Genomic DNA, 19,176 nt, shown 5'->3' with positions numbered 1-19,176 from the left:
GCCGGAGGGCCGCCTGGGTTTGTGGCGATAAGGTGCCCCAGGCTCTGCAAAGTACGCCGAGCTCTTTGGGAAAGCGGTTCGCTACCGACACCTTTGGGGTGGTTTGTGGGGTTTTTCTCGGTTTTTTTTTGTTTGTTGTTTTGTTTTGGGTTTTTTTTTGTGCCGTGTTATAGTGAAACGACGAGTACAAAAAAAACCGAAGTGCTCGTCACTGAGTTAGTGCCTTACAGCTATATTTCAGATTTAATTTTGATATTCTGCTATTCCCTAATGTTATTTAACTTGGGGAGCTTGACGCCTGCAGTGTCTTTTTTTTGAAATGACCAAGGTCGGTGGTAATCTTTCAGCTGTTCCTTCTGCTTGTAAAACAATATCTGCTTTTGCCTGAAACTTGTCCTTGGATTAGAAGTAAACATCGTTAAATGTGAAAGGCACGTTACTTTAGAAACTGTGATGTTTCCATGGAAATGGAGATGTAGGAAATCTAAAATATTTTAGAGCTGTAGACTCACACTCTTCCAAAAGACTGAATCTTCAGCAGATGGTGCAATAACATGAGGTCACTTTCTGCTTCTGCTTTTACTTTAAAGCAGGTCAAAGTTTTCCCGCCAGGGGTTGATAACATAGAAAATCTTAGTAGGACAAGGCCTTGAAAGAAGCTCTGTTCCCAGCTGTTCAGCAGAAAGGGGCTATACCATTGGCAGACCCTGCTGGCAAGGTCTTCCTGTTTAAACTGATATAACCGCATTTCATGTGGAGTGTAGGAATTACGTAAACTCCTACTTAGACTGTGACTGCCTTAAGGCTGGGACTAGGAACATGGGAAGGGCTGCTTATCTCTTCTGGTCCATTTCTGGCCTACCTTAATAACCCCAGCATCTCACTAGATGACTCACTAGGACAAAAGTGGCTCCAGTTAGGTGGGCCCCTCTTCCCCCACATGTAATCAAGCTTCTGTTTTAAAACCTTAAAAGTGGTGGTCTCCAAAGACTAGTATTCTGGGTTTGTGTACTAATGTTGCTGTGGTTTTGAAGCTGACCCTTTTACTATTATGAAAACAAGAAAGGATGGCAGTGTGATTGTGAATGTGAAGAAGTCAAACCTGCCAATGTTAATCATTGTTGTAAATCCGCTATAAACTACTGTAAAGGTTTGTTACTGTTTGGCTTGTGAAATAGGTGATGGAAAAGTAATTGTAAAGCTTCATGTGGATACAAGCTGTCATAAAAGCTTGCTGTTAGTAAAAGGGAGAGTTCTTGCCCTTGTATTTCCCTTGTCTTGACTGCATGGCTCTGTTCCATTCTCGATGTTGTCCCCTGACTTACCACTGGATTTTTACTGAGGTGAGGTGATTTTCTTTCACCTGAATGGCTTTTTTGCTGGAGTGTTTCTCAGGTGTTCCAGTGAGTTAGTCAGCTCACAAGTGCATCCCAGGTGGCACACAGTGACATAGGGGAGGATTCCTCTTCCCTCTTGGCAACAATACACACAGATCCATGTCCTGTGGAACTGCACCTTCACCCCCCTTAGTTTTCTTTGAATTATCTTAGTTATGTTCTTTTCTACTCTCGGTATAAAGAACTTGGCAACTTTTATTTTTGTTCTTGTTCTTACAGGAGGAGGATGATTGGAAAGAGTTTGAGCAAAAGGAAGAAGTTGATTATAGTGGTCTTAGAGTTCAGTCCATGCAAATAAGGTACTACGTTTTTTTTCTTTCCACTGTGATCATTACTGTGCCTAAGAATTGTGTTGTTTCTTCACATCTGCCTCCACAGAGTTGAATTGAACAGAGATTTTATATGCTCCTGTTAGCATAAAGTTTGTTGCAGAGTAACTTAGGTTCAACTCTGCCAGTGTTCTCTTTGTGTTCTAAATCACTTGTTGATACTCAAGGTCTAACTGTTTCGGTTGGGACTCAGATTTTTATTACGAATGTTTAACATTCCCCTCCATAAAGGCACTAAAATAAGACTTTCTTTGAGAGGAATACAGGATAGTATCCCACTGAGTCATTTGACTGCTGTAAGGGTATCTGACTCAATCTATTCAGCCACTTGGTTTGGGGAGTGAATTCCTGAACCATTGCATATTTATTTCAAAAAAACTTGACAATATGGTTGGTAAAAAAAAGTGTCCCGTGACAAGATCCCGCAGAATTGCGCTGATGAGTCTCATCCAAGATTTTTTGTTTGCTTTTCCATTAGACTATTCTGTAGTCTTGTCTAAAGCAAGTCTATTTAAGTCTGTCTTGGTTAAGAAAGAGGTTTCATCAGGTCAGAAAAAGAATTTTTATGACCTCAGTCTTTTAGACTGACAGTGTCACAATCCTCATTGTCCAGATATTGATAATGCTCAGAATAATGCCATCTGAAAATAATCTTACCTGTAACCAATGTGATGGATGCTTTCTTCACTGTTGGAGTAGGCCTTTACATGTTCTTTATTTGTTTTTTTGAACACTCACACCCCCTCCATTTTCACTTAACTAGTCCTTTTAGGCCATTTGCGTGTTTTTAGGCCATGAGTTCTCTGCACTTTTGAAGTGTCACAGTGGATAAATCCCATGTCTGAATGGGCAAGTAACAAGTGGGCTTCTGCTTCGCTGGCTGCTGGTCTGGTGTGACTGGCAAGTGAGCACTTTGGTGTTCCGGACAAAGGCCAGCGTTTTGAATGCTTTTGATGCTGTGGCAGATTTTTCAGGCATGTGGAAGTTTCTGGCACAGGATTTTGTAACCACTCACTTAGTGGATTCAGGAAGAGGATGAAAAAGTAAATGGAATTAAAACCCAAGGAGAGGTTATAGACTGTCCGGCTTGGGAGATCTCTTTCCTGAAAACAAGACAGAGAGTATCTGGTGGGGCGGGATGCTGTGTGTACTCTCTGTGTTCTGGGTAGTCTGTAGGCATATACTTTTGACTATAGTTTAAAAATAGGACACTGCATTCAGCTTCTTGGTCTGGCTTACTCTGACTGTTAAACAGTGAAAGGCTGTTTTTAATTATCAAAAAATTATAGTTATTTTAACTGTTCTCTGATTCTTACTTATATAGAAAGCTTACCTGATCATGATTAGTAGAATTTGGCGCATTATAAACATATTCTGTATTCACACTTTGCTGCTCTTGCTGTTCACAGCAACGTCTTGGGTTTAACAGCTTCAGTCTCCACATATGTCCCACTGTACCACAAAGCTTTCTGTAGGAGCTTTGTGTAGCAAATTATTTTGAGTGTCTATTTCTATGCAAAATAAAATAGTCTAAAAAAAATACAGTCAGGTTTTGGATAGAATTTTCTCTTTTTAAAAAAAATGGTATGTTTCTCTCTATATTTTTTGACTGCTTGCTTTAAAAAAAACACACCACCATTAGAACTCACAAAAACCCATCAGCAACAAAAATACTGAGTTGGTTTGTGAGTTACATTTGTGTAGGTAATACAAGAGTGTTTCTCTGGTGGCTGTGGTTTTTTTCTTGATTTCTGTCACTATTACACAATTTCTTCATCTTGACTAAAGCACTTAATGGAAGCTGGGATTTCCTGCTTTACTGTCTCATTGCCTCCAAATGCGTGACTGCTTTAGTAAGAAAAAAGTTTTAAGCTCAAAATAAGAAATTAATTTATTGGGTTACTTAGTACAATTTGAATTTGTCTTTTTAAAGAACTTTTCCTCAAAGCATTTGTAAAACGCTACTTACCATTTCTCTTTTATAGTGAAAAAGAAGATGACGAAAGTGAGAAAAGAGAAGAAACCAGTGACAACTGGGAGGAGACTGGTGGCAGTGGTGTAGACAGATCATCCGGTCCTTGGAACAAGTCGGCTCCCGCGCCAGCGCCTGTCGTTGAACCAATTGGTAAATTTAACTCAGAGCTGCAGCTTCTTCCAGTCAGAAGCGTTCCATCTTTCATCTCTCTTCTTTGCAACCTACAAAATAGCTGTTGGAGGCATTTCTGCTGATAGAAAACTATTTCTTTGACAATTAAGTGGCTGTCCAGCCGTATCTGATGTCTCGTACGGTGGTTCCTGAGTAGGGTTCTGTAGCTAGTAGTGCGTCTTGTGAATCAGTTCTAGGCTACAGGGAACGTGATGTTGCAACATTGGTTCTTTAACTGGGATAGGGCTTTAGTTTTGATTAAATACAGTTTATTAGCGTCAATGGAGGTAAACTACTTAACTGTGAGCTGAGTTCAGACTATTCTTTTCCGCTGAGAAATTAATCAGAAAGTGGCCTGCTGTGTTTTCGTCTTGTTTGTGCAGGCAAGGAGGTAAAGTTATTAGTGTTATTTCACTGTAGATTGTTGCCTTAATATGTGCTATTTGGATATTCTCTTCTGCATCTGGAGAGATGCTTTAAATAGGATTTAGCATAATTATGTGTTTAAACCTCTAGTTTTAAATGTAAGCTACCAATAAATTGCAAGTAAGGAACATGAAGTCCTCATCAGTGGTTTCGATTCCCTGACCTATGTGAGGCAATATTGATGTTTTAATTTGAGTACTAAGCGTAGATTATTAGGTTTCACCTGATTTCTTGACTTGTCTAAAATATTTGCTTCCAGAGCTTTAAAAGGTGTAAGAATGTACTTTTAGGGTATTTTTTTAAATTTTATTAGTGGATGGGGTTATTTTGGTGTGTTTTGTTTTGGATTTTTTTTCTCAGATATGAATGCAAATGTATTTTCTTTTCTAAATCTTCTTCTTTTAACTAGTCACAGAAGTCCCAGAACCAGTTCAGACCGGGGGTGTGTACCGGCCACCCGGCGCCAGGGAGGGTGGCAGGCCCCGGAGGGCACAGCAAGGACCACCAGAAATCTATAGCGATACACAGTTCCCATCGCTGCAGTCCACTGCCAAGCTTGTAGACAGTCGAAAGTAAGTACATCCCATTAATTCCTTGAGAGAGGTTTTTTAAGTGCCTTCTCAAAGCTCTTGTTTTCTTTTAGGGCTTAAGCCTAAATCTTTCCACAGAGGAAAGAAATAATTAATGAATTATTCTGTTTGGCAAAGAGATATGGGAGAGGTCTTAACTGTATTTTCCAACTCTAGGGAGGGCTTCCCATGAAATAACTTGGATAGAGTAGAGCCCAGTGAGAAGCAAAACAGGGCTGCCCCTTACCTTGCCTTTGACTTGCTCAGGGATTTCGCTGAGGCAGAATATTTCTGCACCTGACAGCATCTGGTTCCCTGAGATACGAGCCACAGGGAGGCTCGGTGTTACTATCATGAGTGGGATGTCTTGAGCACACTGCCTTCTCTTTAGAGATGTGAAGGTAACTTAAACGGAGGAATGGGGCTTGATACAAATACAATTAATAAAAATAATGTTGCAGTTTATAATGATGAGCATCCCCCGGTTTTGCTGGTGAGTTTTATAGTTTTTTTCATGGTGAAGACTTGAGTCTCACCTTGCTTTTGAGTCCTGATCTTTCCACAAGGTCATTCCCTACCGAAGAGGTTCCTAGGCCAAAGCCCAATTCATTTGGGGCTTGGGGACTTTTTTGGTTGGTTGGGTTTTTTTTGTTTTTTTTCTGCTTGCTGTGTTAATGACTAGCAGTTACAGCCTAGCAGAAGCTTTGTTTCGTCTGGTTTTTCTTCTGGCGTGACTTTGTCTGCTTGGCAAATGCCACATGCTGTCATTGATGCTTTAGGGTTTGAACAGCGCAAATTTGAGCTAAGAGGAAATCCCCAGTGAGCATTCTAGAAATGGACTTCTTTCTAAAACCTGTTTTTCATGAATGCATTTTCAATTGACTTGAGATTATATTGAAATTTTGAATGTAACCTGAATTGTTCTGGGTGGTGAGCTCCATTCTGGAGAAAAGGTTTCACAAAGATGTCTTGGGAATGGTTGGCTGTTGTGTTAAAGCTCTAGCCCTCGTATGTTCTGTGTTCATGATGGTTTTGTTGGGGTGGGGTGGAAATGGACTAGAAACTCAGAATTCACAAGCTAGTGATAAGATATTTACTGATTACATTTCTTTTCCCTTAGGGATAAAGAAATGGAGAAGAGCTTTGAAGTAGTAAAACACAAAACTAGAGGTAGGGATGAGGTCTCAAAAAACCAGGCACTTAAACTTCAGCTAGACAACCAGTATGCTGTGCTTGGGGATCAGTAGAGCTGCGCACGCAGTGCGATTAAGGAATGCTTTTTTTGGTAACCCTTCTACTAAGGTAACTAAACTACAGCTAACGGCTATGAGGAATGTGCCACCTTATTTCTGCTGGATCTGCTGCAGCGAGTGCAGACTACTTGATGGGTTCTCCTGCACTATGGAAGCATAATGTGTTACAACTCCCCCTTTGGATATGGGGCAAATTAATGTAAATGGTTGAACGAGCGTCATCAGTGCTCTTTGATTGCTCAGAAAGATGCCTACAGCCGGTGGTCATTTCAAATCTTTTTATGTTCAGATACTGAGCCTTCGTAAAGGTTGACTACCTCAGACTTGCTGCACTCATTGTGGACACCATGTGGATCACAACTTCTGGAAGAGAAGGTTACAGCTGTTTTAGTGGCCATCTGAAACTTGAAACCAGCTCTACTGGATTCCTGTCAGAAATCCTGCAGAAGTCAGCCATTTGGTTCCAATTTGCTATGACAAAGATTTAAGTGACCTTAATGACAAACCTGTTCTGTTCCTTTCTGAGGAATCCTGTCGTGTGTAGCCATAGCCTGCTAGAGACTTCTGGAGCGTCCCGTACCACTCACGCTATCCAAGTGAAACAGAGCTGTAGTTTGTTTACCTTTCTAGATAGCTGTACTGAAGTAACTGCAAAACAAATTAAAACTCACTCAGTATCAGATTGGAGGAATAATGGATTCGAGTGGTCTGTTTGCATTAGCCCATGTTCACCGTTGTCTGTTTAAGCATTTTTATTTTTGTTTTTTCTTTTCTGTTCTCCGGGAAGAAATGCCTGCCTTGTTTCTGGTATCGAATTGCAGTATATTTAAATAATGATGAGATGTTGTGGTGAAATAGGGTTTATTCTGGTTTTCGTCATGAGGTTTGTCTTTCTCACCCTAAAGCACTAAAGGAGTTTCGCTTTGACACAGAGGTATCCAGCCTCCAACTACAGTCTTCAGAACTCGCCTTTCAGGAGATGTGTGGCAGTAGCAATACTAGAAAAAAGGCTCCTCCTTTATTAAAAATAGTTATTTGCTTGTTGAAGGGTGTAATGGTTGCTTGATAACCAAAATAAGTGAGTTTGTAGAAGGATAACAAAAGCTGGTAAGCCTTATTTGTTTGGCTCCTTCTGTGAAGCACGCAGGCTTTTTGAGGCAGAAATCTTCTAAGTAAACTCATCAAATGGTGTTTATTCAAACTTGGGAAGTTTAGTAATAGTGGAAGGCAGTGAATTCTTCAAGTTATTGTCATCTCTGACTTAATTTAGTGGAAGTAGGCCAAATGGCAGTAATACACTAAGAATATAGGACATTGCCTATAACTCTGATTCGATGAACAAAACCTGTCAAGTACCAAAAGTGTCCTGCTGTAACTGTTTCTTCTCTGAATTCTTACACCAGAAGTAAAATGAAGTACAATAGTGGCGTGCTCCAGTGTTGAGGTTTCTCTAAGTAAATGCCAAAAAACCAGACCTGACATCTCTTAATAGTTGCCAATGGCACGAAAAACAAGGGAACAAAATGAAACTTCACGTGCACGTGCAGAAGATGAGGGTGGCACGGGAATCACCCCGCTGCGTTCCCTGTGGCTAACTGCTGGCTCGCTTTAACTCTGGCTCTGAGGCCGATGGGAAATTTTGCCATTGAGTCTGGTGGGGCTGGGATTTCACCTCGTTCTCTTGTGCACAGACCAAGGCTGGCCTTGCCCTTGCAGAGTTAAATGTTTCTAAAACCTCTGCTGGAAGCTGCTATTAAAGAGAGGGCTCAAGAGACCATTCTTGAAGTTGGAGACTTCCTTTGGAAACAAAACCCTGCTGAAGGACTGCTGCCGATACCTTGGACTCCGAGCCGTGTGTATTCCTTGAAAATATGTTGTTGCCAGCAAAGCTGTTGATTTATCGCTAAAGGTGTCTGTGGAATTCATGATAAATGGACATGTTGCTCGATATGATAGAAACATGAAATCTTTAAATGCTTTTTCTGAAGCGATGGAGCTCAACAGTGCACACGAATCAAGTTTTAGTCTACTGTGTGAAGGGTAGATGAGGCTGTCCATTGTACTGTCTTTACTTGAGGTTTTGGGCATGAATTCTGGCAGTTCAAGAAAAACCCTGTAACCGTTTTGAATCAAATAAAATGGAAATATACATGGATTCTGGAGTCTAATGAATCTTTACCTGTAGCTTCAGCTTATGACTGTACGGCAGCTGAGAGAGCATGAGAGGTTGTGGATCTCTTGAGGGCCAGGCCGTGGAGCGGGCAGTCAATGTTATGCTTGTGTGGGCTGTGTTTAAGAGCTTATAGCAGTGTGTATTAGTACAGCTTTTTTTAAAAGATAGAAGTTTAGTTTGCTACCAGTGTCTTCCCACTCCCACCATATAGGACTGGTTTATGAACTGAGTACAAGTGAGGCTTTGATTTGCTTTTTCACCTAGAAGTAGCTCTGTGAAATGAAAGAATGAAAAAACAAAACCCAATCCACCCTTGAATGGTTGCTGTCATCAGAGCCTGTCAGCTACTGATAACCAGAGGTGTCCTTTCTGGGCTTTTTTTGTGAAGTGTATCATTCCAGTTCTTTCTGGAGGCATAAAGGAGGAAGAATCAGAAATGCAGCAAATTTCTGTAGTACAGAATAATAAACTGTTTTAGAGTTTATTGTGTTAAATATTGCTGCCAGCCAACTATCAAAACGCCAGTTGTCAGTATCTTCCTTGTAATAATCCGTTGTTCTGCACACCTGAAATTTTGGGAGTCAGTCCCCTGTGGAGGCTCTGTCTGTATATTGCTCTGAAGGCTCCACGGTTTGGTGTTGCCGAGTTTGTTGTTGCATCCATCTGAGGCCAAAAATGTTCTTCTTGTTCCTTCCGAGGGCGTGTAGCAGGCTTATGCTGTAAGTGAAGGATTTTCAATTTAAAGGCTGTTTTTCAGTTTCTCTGTCTTAAAATCATGGCCATAAGGTTACTGACTTGCTGATAGAGCATTCTCAGTAGTTAGTGGGAAAAGAACAATTTGGATTTTGTGGTCCTTGGAGTCTGTATTTAAGGAATGTTCGGATGCTGAAAACTAGATAATTTCAATAAAGCTGGACTTCCCAAGTGCCTGCTGTAGAAATCTGGCATCTGTATTTGTTTGAGCTGATGATAAATATAGGAGAGGATTAGTTTTTATTTTTCGCCTGCTCAAAAGATGCTTATTTGCAAGGTGGTAGTAGTATTCTTTCTGACATGGGCGCGGTCAGAGAAATGAACACCTCATCTTTTACATGGCCAATTTGTATCAGAGGCCCAAGAAACTGATTTTTACCAAAATCGCCTCGAGTGCTTAAAAATCTTTGTGAATAGCCACGATCTACATTTTGTCACTTGTCTGTAAGTTAGTTCCTAAATTGTCCCTTTCTTTTCAATTTTCAATTTTATGAATTGGCTTTAATAGTAGACGGGGCCTTTATCTGGGAATATAAGGAAATAATATGTATTTAAATTTCAGATGTATAAATTTGGTAGGTGCAAAGGGGCAGGAAATCTAATATATTTAACAATAAATTCCTCAGAGGAAATTGTCAGCTTATCTATTGACATGAGAACCCGCAAGGTCTAGCAGCTGGAAGAAGGACTGGCAACAGAAAACAGCTGAGCAGTCAAATACTGTTTTAGTAACTCATAATTTGGAGGAAATTTTGAGAGATTTGATAGAAATGTTCCATTTGAAATGAAATGAAACAGGGTGGGTGATTTAAAGAATAAATAAGGGAGAGTGGTTAAGTATGGAGTTAAAGCACGGAAGATTTGAGGGAGGGGACTGGGAGGGGAGGTGCTATGTGGGGAAGACCTGATTGCACAGGTGAAGGCTCCCTCTGAGTTCAAATCAGCAAAAGTGGTTGAAGTTGGGAAAGACGTCCTGGTTTATTTTTTTCCATTTAAAGAGAAGAAGCAGGAAAACCTAGCCAGAGAGAAGGTAGAGTTCTGCATCAGTGCAAAGCAGGATGGCCAAAAAGGGACCGATTCCAAGACAGTCCAGCAGACTTATTAGGAGATAACTTGTTTCATATTTAAGAAAACACTTTTTCACTTCTGCACATTAAAAAGCTGATTGCAACTGATCTGAGGACATTTCTTTTTCCTTTGTGTAAAGCACCTCCTGATGGTATGTATATAGTGGCTAAATGATCTGTTGCTGAGGTTCTGTGTTGACGTAGCTGGGTCAATGAAGGTCAAAGGGCTGCTTGGGCAGAACACAAATACTAGAAATGTGTCACGGTATTAACAAATCATCAGGAAAAGTGTGGTTGCAGTGCTGGAATGTATCGTCTAAAACAACTGCATGCGCTGCAGAGGCAAGCCTGGTTTTGTAGCAAGAGCTCAGGACCAAGAAAGTGGGATTTGCCTTGGTTTTCTACTGAGCTGCTGCATTGACTTGAAGTCATTCAGTTTCCGTTTGCCTCGGTTTCCGCAGCTGTACCAAAAGCCCAACACCCAACCTCACCAGGGTGTTGTGTGTCCTACTCTGTATTCTTTCTCCTGTGGAAGTTGAAGTTGCTTGCAGGTACAATGGAAACAATGGGGGAGAGAGTAATCTTCAGAACTTTTAAAATCTGGTATTAAGGCCAGCTGTGGAGGAAGAAGATTAAAGGAATGAAGCAAAGGGAAATAGTGCCTGCAGAGAGGTTTCTGCGAGCAGATAAAGGAAAGGAGCAGCAGTTAGAGCTGAGAGGGGCAAGTGGAGGGGTAGGCAGGAGAGGAGTGAACATAGATGCGGAAGAGGTGATGACCCTCTTGACTATTATCTCCTGTGTTATCAGCTAACTGCAGCTGAAGGAACACGAAGAAATAATTTTTAAGCACGTGCCTTTGTCTGCTGTTGCTGGTGATACCAAGATTCGTCGCTCAGCTTTTGCAGCTGAATGAAGGCAAGCCTGGTGGTGGCACATCTGCAGGCCGGTTAGACCTCCGGTGGGCACTGGGCAGAGGTGAGACCCTGCAGCTGCCTTCTCTTAACTGGTATCTGTGTCCCTGCAGACAGCTGTTGGTGTGCATCGGCTGTGACAGTTCTCTGTCAGAAGTGATTACTGTGAAGTTGCAACAAACTACCGCAGCTGCTTCAGAGGAAACTCGCTGAGAACTAAGCGTTAAAGAGTAACAGGGGAGCTTTGGGGATACTTAGGGGAATGGTGATGACAAGTAACACTGAGGTCAACAGATCAGTAGGTGGTTTTAAAATGACTTTGAGGTATATGTCATGTTATGGAGAGGAGAATTTTAAGGTGTATATCATCTCTCCTCCTCCCCTCTTAACAAACTGCCTTGGTCCTACCATCTTTTACCACTTTCCTCCCTGTATTTTTGCAATATGTCACTTTCCATGTTTTAGGTGCTGAGGAAACAGCAAGTGCTCATTGGGGACCTTTAAGATGAATGCTCACTGTAATATTTTCCCATATTGTTCTGTCTTTAATACAGCCTAACATCTTATTCGCTTTCTTGACTGCAACCACTCATTGAACAGATGTCTTCACCGAGCTGCCTGCGGTGATGCCTAGATCGTCCCCCTGAAAGATCACAACTAACTCAGAGTCCACCAGAGCATGTATGAATGGGTTAAAGCCTTTCCAGTATTTGTTGCCTCAGGTTTATTTTCCGTTGACATTCACTTGCCACTGAACTTGCCGAGTGAGTTCACTCACCCTGGCAGTCGCTGCCTTCCCTAGTGCCGGCAAACCTAATCGCTTTCTCTCGGCACTGGCTTTTGCCAGACGATGCACCAAAGTCTTCAGTTCCACGTGTGTAACTCGCTGAGTAGCATGGCATGCTCTTGCTAACTTTTACTCAACCTGACCTTTTCTGTTGTTTCTTGTCTCCTAGCTTCTGTGTTGACTTTTCTTTCTAGCTCAGTTATAGCACTGAAGCCATCGAGTTTTAACTGTCTGCTTTATTTCAAGTAATTTGCCTACAGAAAACTGTTAGTTACAATGTTGTCATAAGCTTCCTTTTTAATTAAAAAGAATCACTTATTCTGTATCTCTTTCAGAGTATGTACAACCATAACAAAATGATTCAAACCATAAAAACAGGCTGATACGTGAGGACAAATGCACTGAGAAACAGGTCTCCTGGACCTTAACTTCATTGGTTTCAGGGGAGTAATTTCTGTCACTTAAGATCAGTTTCATTAAACCTTGAGATCTTCCTTGAAGTCAAGATTACAACAGCCAGTGAACAAGTCCTGTAGCAAACTTGTTTTAAATTCCTGGGTTACTCTGCTCTTTGTGGTGGAGAAGCAGTGGACGTATGCCTTGGTCTCTGGCCAGCACCCAGCTGAGCTCAGCCACGCTTAGTGTAACCTACCGGCTGGAGTGTTTAACTGGACACTGAAATTCGGTGATGATACTTGAGATGAGGGTGAGTGCAGTGATGCTCAAGTCTTTGTGGTTTCTCTCTTCACATTCTCCTCTTTGCTTTAAAGCTTGTACATCTGTAAATAAGGCCAAGTCTGTAAGCACTGACTATGTTTACCAGTTCATGCTGCATCGATAAACACGAAGGAGGTGGCAGGAGGAGGCAGAAGGGACTCAGGCCCAGGGGGATGTGCAGTCTCTGCTGACTCGGTACGCATTAGGTGTTGTGTTACAGCAGTTACTCGTGTTGGCAAAAGCAGCTGCTGGGGATTTATAAAGTTGGCAAAATTGAAGCTGAGGAGTTCTGTTAATTTGTGGAGCTCGGAGGGGATCAGGGCAGGTACAGCAATGCCTGGTGGCTATCAGAGCGTAGAACTGTTGTACCCTCCCACATGTGTAAGACTCCTCTCTGCTTCTATGCTCACCAAAGTCCTGTTCTGCCACTGTAAATCCTTCCTGTGTTATTTCCGACCACCCAGTAACCTCCTGGACTGACCAGTTCTCTGTCTGTGTCTTCAATCAGGGAATTAGTTAAGAGGCAAAGTGGCACAAGGGTGTTTTCTTGATAACTGCCTCCAGTTTTTCTCTGCACCTCAAAGCCCAACGAAGACTCTTTATTTGACCTTTTTTCACCCTGGAGTATTCCCTTCTCCTTTTGTTTTCCTACATTATTACCACATGAAGGATTTCTAGCCAGGCACCTGAGATATTCACTGCTTATTTAGAAATCAGCTCTTACAAGCAAGAACTCTGGAGCCTTGCTCATGCTGGATTTCTTCAGCTGGGGCTCTGCTGTCACAAACGTGTCTCTGTGTTGCAAAATTGCTTAGTGAGTCGATGGGATCTCCTTGAAGAATTTAAACCTGGAAATTCAAAGGCTACGTGATTTCCACAAAATACAGCGAACCACAGGCAGCAGCGCTGCTCACAGCATGTTCAGCTGTGAAGAGGAGGAGGGTTGTTGCATGGCTGGTAACATGCTAGCTCAAGTGAAACCATCTTACCTGCACAGCAGGGCCTAGCTTAAAGCTTTTTTATATAATGTTTATAGTCATAATTTAAGTTTAAAAAATGAACTATATTTTTTTTCTGTCTGTAGATGTTTTTTGACCTGGTTTATCTGATATGGCTTTAGCATATGACAACTTTTACCTGTGCAGCGCACACACCTCTCAGTGTCCTTTTGTCCCATGTTATCGAATAATGGTATCAAACTCTGTAAAGCATTTTGGTGATGTTTCCTGTGAAGAGAGCTGGAGAAAATAAATTTGTTTTAATGGCACCAAGTGGATTTATAGCTCTGAGTTTGTCTTGCTTTTGTCACATTCCCCTCTCTCCCCCATGGCTCTGAGCGGTTACTGGGAGGGATGGCAGTGCTGTGTTCCAGCCGCAGCATGGAGGAGCTGCTTCTGTGGCTGCTCCCCCCAGCTCAGAGCAGGTACTGCTCAGAGCCCACCTTGCTAGATCCCCGGGGGCTTGGTCTGTGTCTGATTTCAGCCACCCTTTCCTGCCCTGTTCACAGGAGAGAGAGAGAGAGAGAGAGAGAGAGAGAGAGCGAGAGCACGTGTGTCTGTGTGTGTGCGCTTCAGGGAACGGATTCTTATGTGTGGAGTGAGAATAGCAGTGCTGCCTTTCCACTGGGGAGATGATACTAATCTCAGGACAAATTAGAAGTGAAACTCAATGCTTTTAATTTTTGTAGTGAGAATATAAATAAGGATTTTAAAATGTACAAATTAAAAAAGCAAGCACGGAATTTGCTCAGTGCATTCTGGATCGCTTGACTCTGCTCATTTCTCCCAGTGCTTTTCTCTTCTGGGATGATCCAGTTCCGAGGTCTGTGTTATTCGAAAGGTAGGACTCGGCTTCTGGCAGGCAGTACGACTCCATGGGGGGAGGTGGGTCCTTCAATAGAGAAAGAAGAGGAAAAAAAAGCGGTTTAGTTCAAGAAGCTTCTGAGAATAAATAAATAGCTCCTTAGTTCTCTAAAACTGAGAACAACGAAGTGAACATTGCACGCCTACATACCTCCCTGCCCTGCAACATGTGCCGCTGCTGGCACCAGAACAAGTTGCATTACAGCAGTTAAAATTAGAGGAAATTTTGAGAAATTTGATGGAAATGCTCAAAATTTCTGGCCTAAGGAGGTACCCGATTGGCAGAGCAGCTGTGCTGTTTGGAAGTTTTGAGGGGCTGGAGGTGCGAAGTGGGTGAGGAGGAGCCCGGAGCACACACCTGGATGAGGTAGTCAGCAATGAACTCGGGTCTCAGGCAGTTCACCCCTTGGGCTGCTGCCTCTGCTACACCAACCCTGGCGTCCTCCGGCTTCAGCTTGCTGAAGTCAGCGAAGAGATGTGTCGCTTCTTTAAAGAGAGATGCAGAGTGACCGGAAAACACCTGCAGATTTAAAACGTGATGGAGAAAAATGAGTTTGTTTTCATGTTTCTTCCCCCAAGGCAAATGCAGTGCATGACCTATAATTTTGCTTCATCCAATTAGCTATTAAAAATCCCCTTTACAGCTGCATTCTGTATCACCACGTACCATCCAAGGAGGGTGACCCTTCTCATTGGCGCAGGGCACAGACATCCTATCCTCAGTTCCCACCAGCACAACTGACTTGTGCAGTCTTGAATAAGCTGCTCTGCCTGCCCACTTGTAAAATGAATATTCATAGAACTTTTTCCTCCCACCCTTTGACCACATCTCAGCTATCTTGTGTAAGCAATTTTGTTGGTTAAGATTTTACTTGCACGGAAAATGCCCAGCACAGAGTTTAATAGGAAAAAGAAAATACATACTTTTGCTCCTCCTGACTGAAGAAGGCGCCTGAATCCTGCTGCTTTGGTCTGATCGACATTCAGGATCACTTTCCAGCCACTGAAAGCTCCCTAGATAAAAGACTCGATTTAGTCAAAAGTTACGTTGGCACTAGAAGAGTACAAAACCTTAATGGATCTATAATTTGCTCCTTTCATGACTATCCCTCGGATAAAGACTTGCTATCCCCTAGTTTTAAGTGTACCTTTTTGTACATCAGTGGACACATCCCAGATCTGTGAAACACGAACAGCGGCTCAGGGGGAGATGAAGACTTTTAATATAGCAGCACTAGAAGTCTTTTTAAAAACAAAACTACTTAACCAGAATGTATCCAGCTGAACTTTGTTGGTTGTAACGAGGCAGATTACCTTTCCCCACCAGTTAAGTTTCTGAGTTTCTCTGTGACAATCCCTGTCCTGTCTACCCACACTGCACAACTTATTGTAACCGTACCTCCACAACGCCAGTTTCTTGCCTCCCTTTATGAATTTTTTTCCTCCACCTCATGGCTGCAAGCGCTAGTTTCTTCTGGTTCACATTAATTCCAGGCAAAACATTAAGTATAGAATTGCTTCCCCACTCGTAATCTTCTTCCTAGAACAGTCATAAGCTTCAATGATAAGGCAGTCCTGCCAACTTTACCAGCAGAAACATAAATTTAAAAAAAACCACACCAAAAAGATAAGCAAACCACCCCAGAACCAATCCCAACTCACTCTAGCTTAATATATCGAGTTTATCTGACCTAGACAGCTCTAGGTAACATGTAACATGGAATTCCCCAGCAGGACAGACTAACTCACTGCTCTGGGACACCATTGGCGCTACAATCATACGGCGTCTTCCAAAACTATCAAAGTTGGTTCTGACACATAAAGATACAAACAACTTTATAGGCGTTATTTTAAAGTTAGCCTGCTTGACATAGAAGAGCTGCTAGACCCAGGAGAACTATGAAGTTACAGTTAAGGAGGTGAGCACTTGGAAGAGAGCGTGTTCAAAAAAATGTTTATGCACATGGTTATGGAGTTGGATTATTTAAAACTAATGTACGTTCATGTATTGAAAGAATCAAGATTTAATTCCTGGTGTGACAAGATCCACATAAATTTAGCTGGTGACACTGAGAATTTATGGAAACATCCTTAAGCTTCAGTGTTCTGAAGCAACTATAAAAAAGTACAGGTATTTCATTTATCCTACACTAGGAGTTTGGTCCAGGACTAGTCTGCAGAGAAAAGCAGGTGAAATTTCTCAGACTGGATCCTCCAAAACTCCCAAGTCTCGGGCACTGTCAGCTGCCAACTGGTTTTGAGAGGTGAAGCCCTTCCCTAGCAGTGCAAAATGAAGAGCAACGTGAGAGGGCCCGACAGGTTGATTTCTCGGCAATGAGGTGACGTGCCTGAACGAAGCAGCCGGCTCCTCTGCATGCCTCCAGGTAGGAACGATGCAGCACCCACTTCCCAGCTGCCATCGAAGCCAAGAATTTTTCATTGCGAAGGGGATGTCCCACAACAATGTGTGTGCAACTCGGATCGAAGCACTGTTTCTCTAGTACTACTCCACCTTGAATTGAGGAATGAATTTGATTTGAATTATTTAAGAGTCATACAGAAAAGATCAACTCAGAGAGAATTATTTGACTTTCAGATGAAAATATACTTAAATCTACGTGGAAAGCGTTATCACTGAAGTGACAGGGGCAGCAGCTGGCAAAGAAAGAGAAGCAGCCAGGAAAGAGCGTCCCTGATAAAAATCAAGTGCCACTGTAATGCAGACAGGGACGAGAGACACCAGAGGCAGCGGCAGTTCCTGGGCGCTCCCAGCAGTAAAGAATGAGGCTGTTGTGGAGACAGCTAACGGAAAACTGCTAGAAGACAAAACCGTTGCTGTTTTATGGCAAAGCCGATCGCTCACATCATAGTAATAAATTCAAGGAATTATGAGCACAGAAAGCTGTAAATTTGAGCCCTCAAATCTGATGAGGGACTAACAGAAGCCCTTTCTTTTCCCCAGCGAGCCACAGCTGACCAGACCCACACACTATTCTTTGCCCTTCACAAATCTCTGGTACCTAATTCCTCAATCAGGTGGCAGTAATCAAATCTTTCTTGAGGATTAAGGGAAGACAGCTGGAATTTGCGGTGGTTTTCTGGTTCTTCAGCAGCCTTCTCATCTTCTGTAACAGCCTGGAAACACAGTAACAGATTTTGAAAACATGACAGAAAGATTAGGTTGACAGCTGACTATTCCTCTGATAAGCATTCTGAGTTATTTTTATATTAAGTTTTGCTTTAGCCAGGAAAAGCAGAACCAAACCTGTCAATCACTTGACAAAAAAGCTTGGATCTCACCAAATCAACATTAGGTTCCCCTTCTTCAGGGCATAGCTGAACCAATCTGTCACTAAAGTTAATTGTGCACACCCCCTGAATGCCAAGTTGAACACGTGAAGGAACCATCCTCCAGCTACCGCACCACCTCATTCAGACTTTGAGGGCCTCTTGTTTGTCTGAATAAACAAGCTTTACTTATTTGGGCAAACATTATTTGCTCAAAATCTTGAAGGAAGGAGAAAGAAATACAACTGAACAAAAGCAATCCACGATTTCAAGTGCAGGTATTCACCTATTTTATATTTACCATCAAGTTCAGCACTTGTTAAAGCATCACTACATCTCTGAGAACACAAATAGTCATGAATATTTCTTTGCTGACCAACCTTTTCTTTGGGCTGCGGTGCCACAGGAGGGTTAGCCAGTGGGAAAGCGATGCTGGGAGCCTGTGGGGTGGGGATCAAGTGATCCTTAATCGGTGTTTCAGGATCTCTACATACAGGAGGATTCTTTAGACCTTCCGACCAATCTCCATGGCCAGCCTCAGCAACACCTGTGAAAACAAAGTGGTGTATAACTTGTCTTTGGCTGAACATAATTATGGATAAAGTGAAAAATAAAGTATTTTAAAAAAAAAACCCACAAAAAATGTAGCTATTCTGAAAGGACACAAGACAACCACTGCTCTAAAATGTACAGTTAAATTTCACCATTGCCTTTCAGAAAGATGTTCTTCCTTGTACCACAAACCACCAGCTGCAATATCGCAAACTCACATTCCTGGACACCTTACTTTGAAAAAAACCCACAACCCTAAATGGCCTAATTTCTTTGGCTAAACTGTGCTGATTCGGTCAAACCAAAAATCAGCTGAATGCATTTAGCTGATTTTCTTCAGTCTCCTCTAGGAGAGGGCCAGGTTTTGGGCAGACTGTTGCCCTAGCAGCTCTGATGGAGACTGAGGGAAGGAGCTGGTGGTGGGGAGAGAAAAATAAAGGATTTTTCTACTTCTCAGGAGGCAGAAATGGGAAGAAAGCAAGAACAAATGAAAGGCCACAAGTATGTTGCTTCGTTAACTCCTAGCAGTAGACAGAAGACTTCAAAAAGACCTGGGAAGATAAAGACAGATAAACTCAGTGTCTTCACTGAGCCCTGACCTAACCACATCCACTGGCAGCTCTGACACATCTGGTTTTCAGGCTCACAGGTTATCTTCTTCCTGCATCGCCATTCTTCATCTATGAATATTTCCACTACAATTACAAAGATTTTTTTTCTACTGGTATTTGAATTTGACTATACCTATCTGAAGTGTACTTGGAAACCAGCTGCAGCTCCAAAACCAGAACTTTCAAAGACTTCCTGAAGCCAATGCAAATTATTTTTAAGCCCAGCACCGCCTTGGTGTTTAACCACAAATGGCAAACAGATAGGAAGACTTCTCGTTAAAAAAAATAGCAACACATAATGGAACTCTGTCTTGGGTTACAATATGTAACCAAAA

General features: G+C 42.2%; 2 protein-coding genes across 2 annotated transcripts; one reads left to right on the top strand and one right to left on the bottom strand.

The window, feature by feature from the left end:
- Positions 1-1,619: 1,619 nt before the first annotated feature.
- On the top strand, positions 1,620-6,915 carry CDV3 (CDV3 homolog (mouse)). The gene is made up of 4 exons (XM_009878679.1): positions 1,620-1,696; positions 3,712-3,851; positions 4,708-4,870; positions 5,988-6,915. The coding sequence occupies exons 1-4, from the start codon at positions 1,686-1,688 to the stop codon at positions 6,112-6,114; spliced, it is 441 nt and encodes a 146-aa protein (XP_009876981.1). The 5' UTR covers positions 1,620-1,685; the 3' UTR covers positions 6,115-6,915.
- Positions 6,916-14,192: 7,277 nt separating this feature from the next.
- On the bottom strand, positions 14,193-18,225 carry LOC104280880 (DNA topoisomerase 2-binding protein 1-like; the record flags this gene model as incomplete). Its single annotated transcript, XM_009878680.1, has 7 exons — positions 14,193-14,418; positions 14,749-14,910; positions 15,315-15,404; positions 15,790-15,930; positions 16,739-16,902; positions 17,411-17,525; positions 18,059-18,225. Coding segments are annotated over 7 exons (983 nt in total), but the record flags the coding sequence as incomplete, so codon positions are not given.
- Positions 18,226-19,176: the final 951 nt, after the last annotated feature.

The sequence above is a fragment of the Apaloderma vittatum genome, unplaced genomic scaffold, assembly GCF_000703405.1.
Source record: "Apaloderma vittatum isolate BGI_N311 unplaced genomic scaffold, ASM70340v1 scaffold32761, whole genome shotgun sequence".
Taxonomy (NCBI): Eukaryota; Metazoa; Chordata; class Aves; order Trogoniformes; family Trogonidae; genus Apaloderma; species Apaloderma vittatum.
Note: the sequence above shows the minus strand (reverse complement) of the source record. Positions and strands in the feature narration are given on the sequence as shown.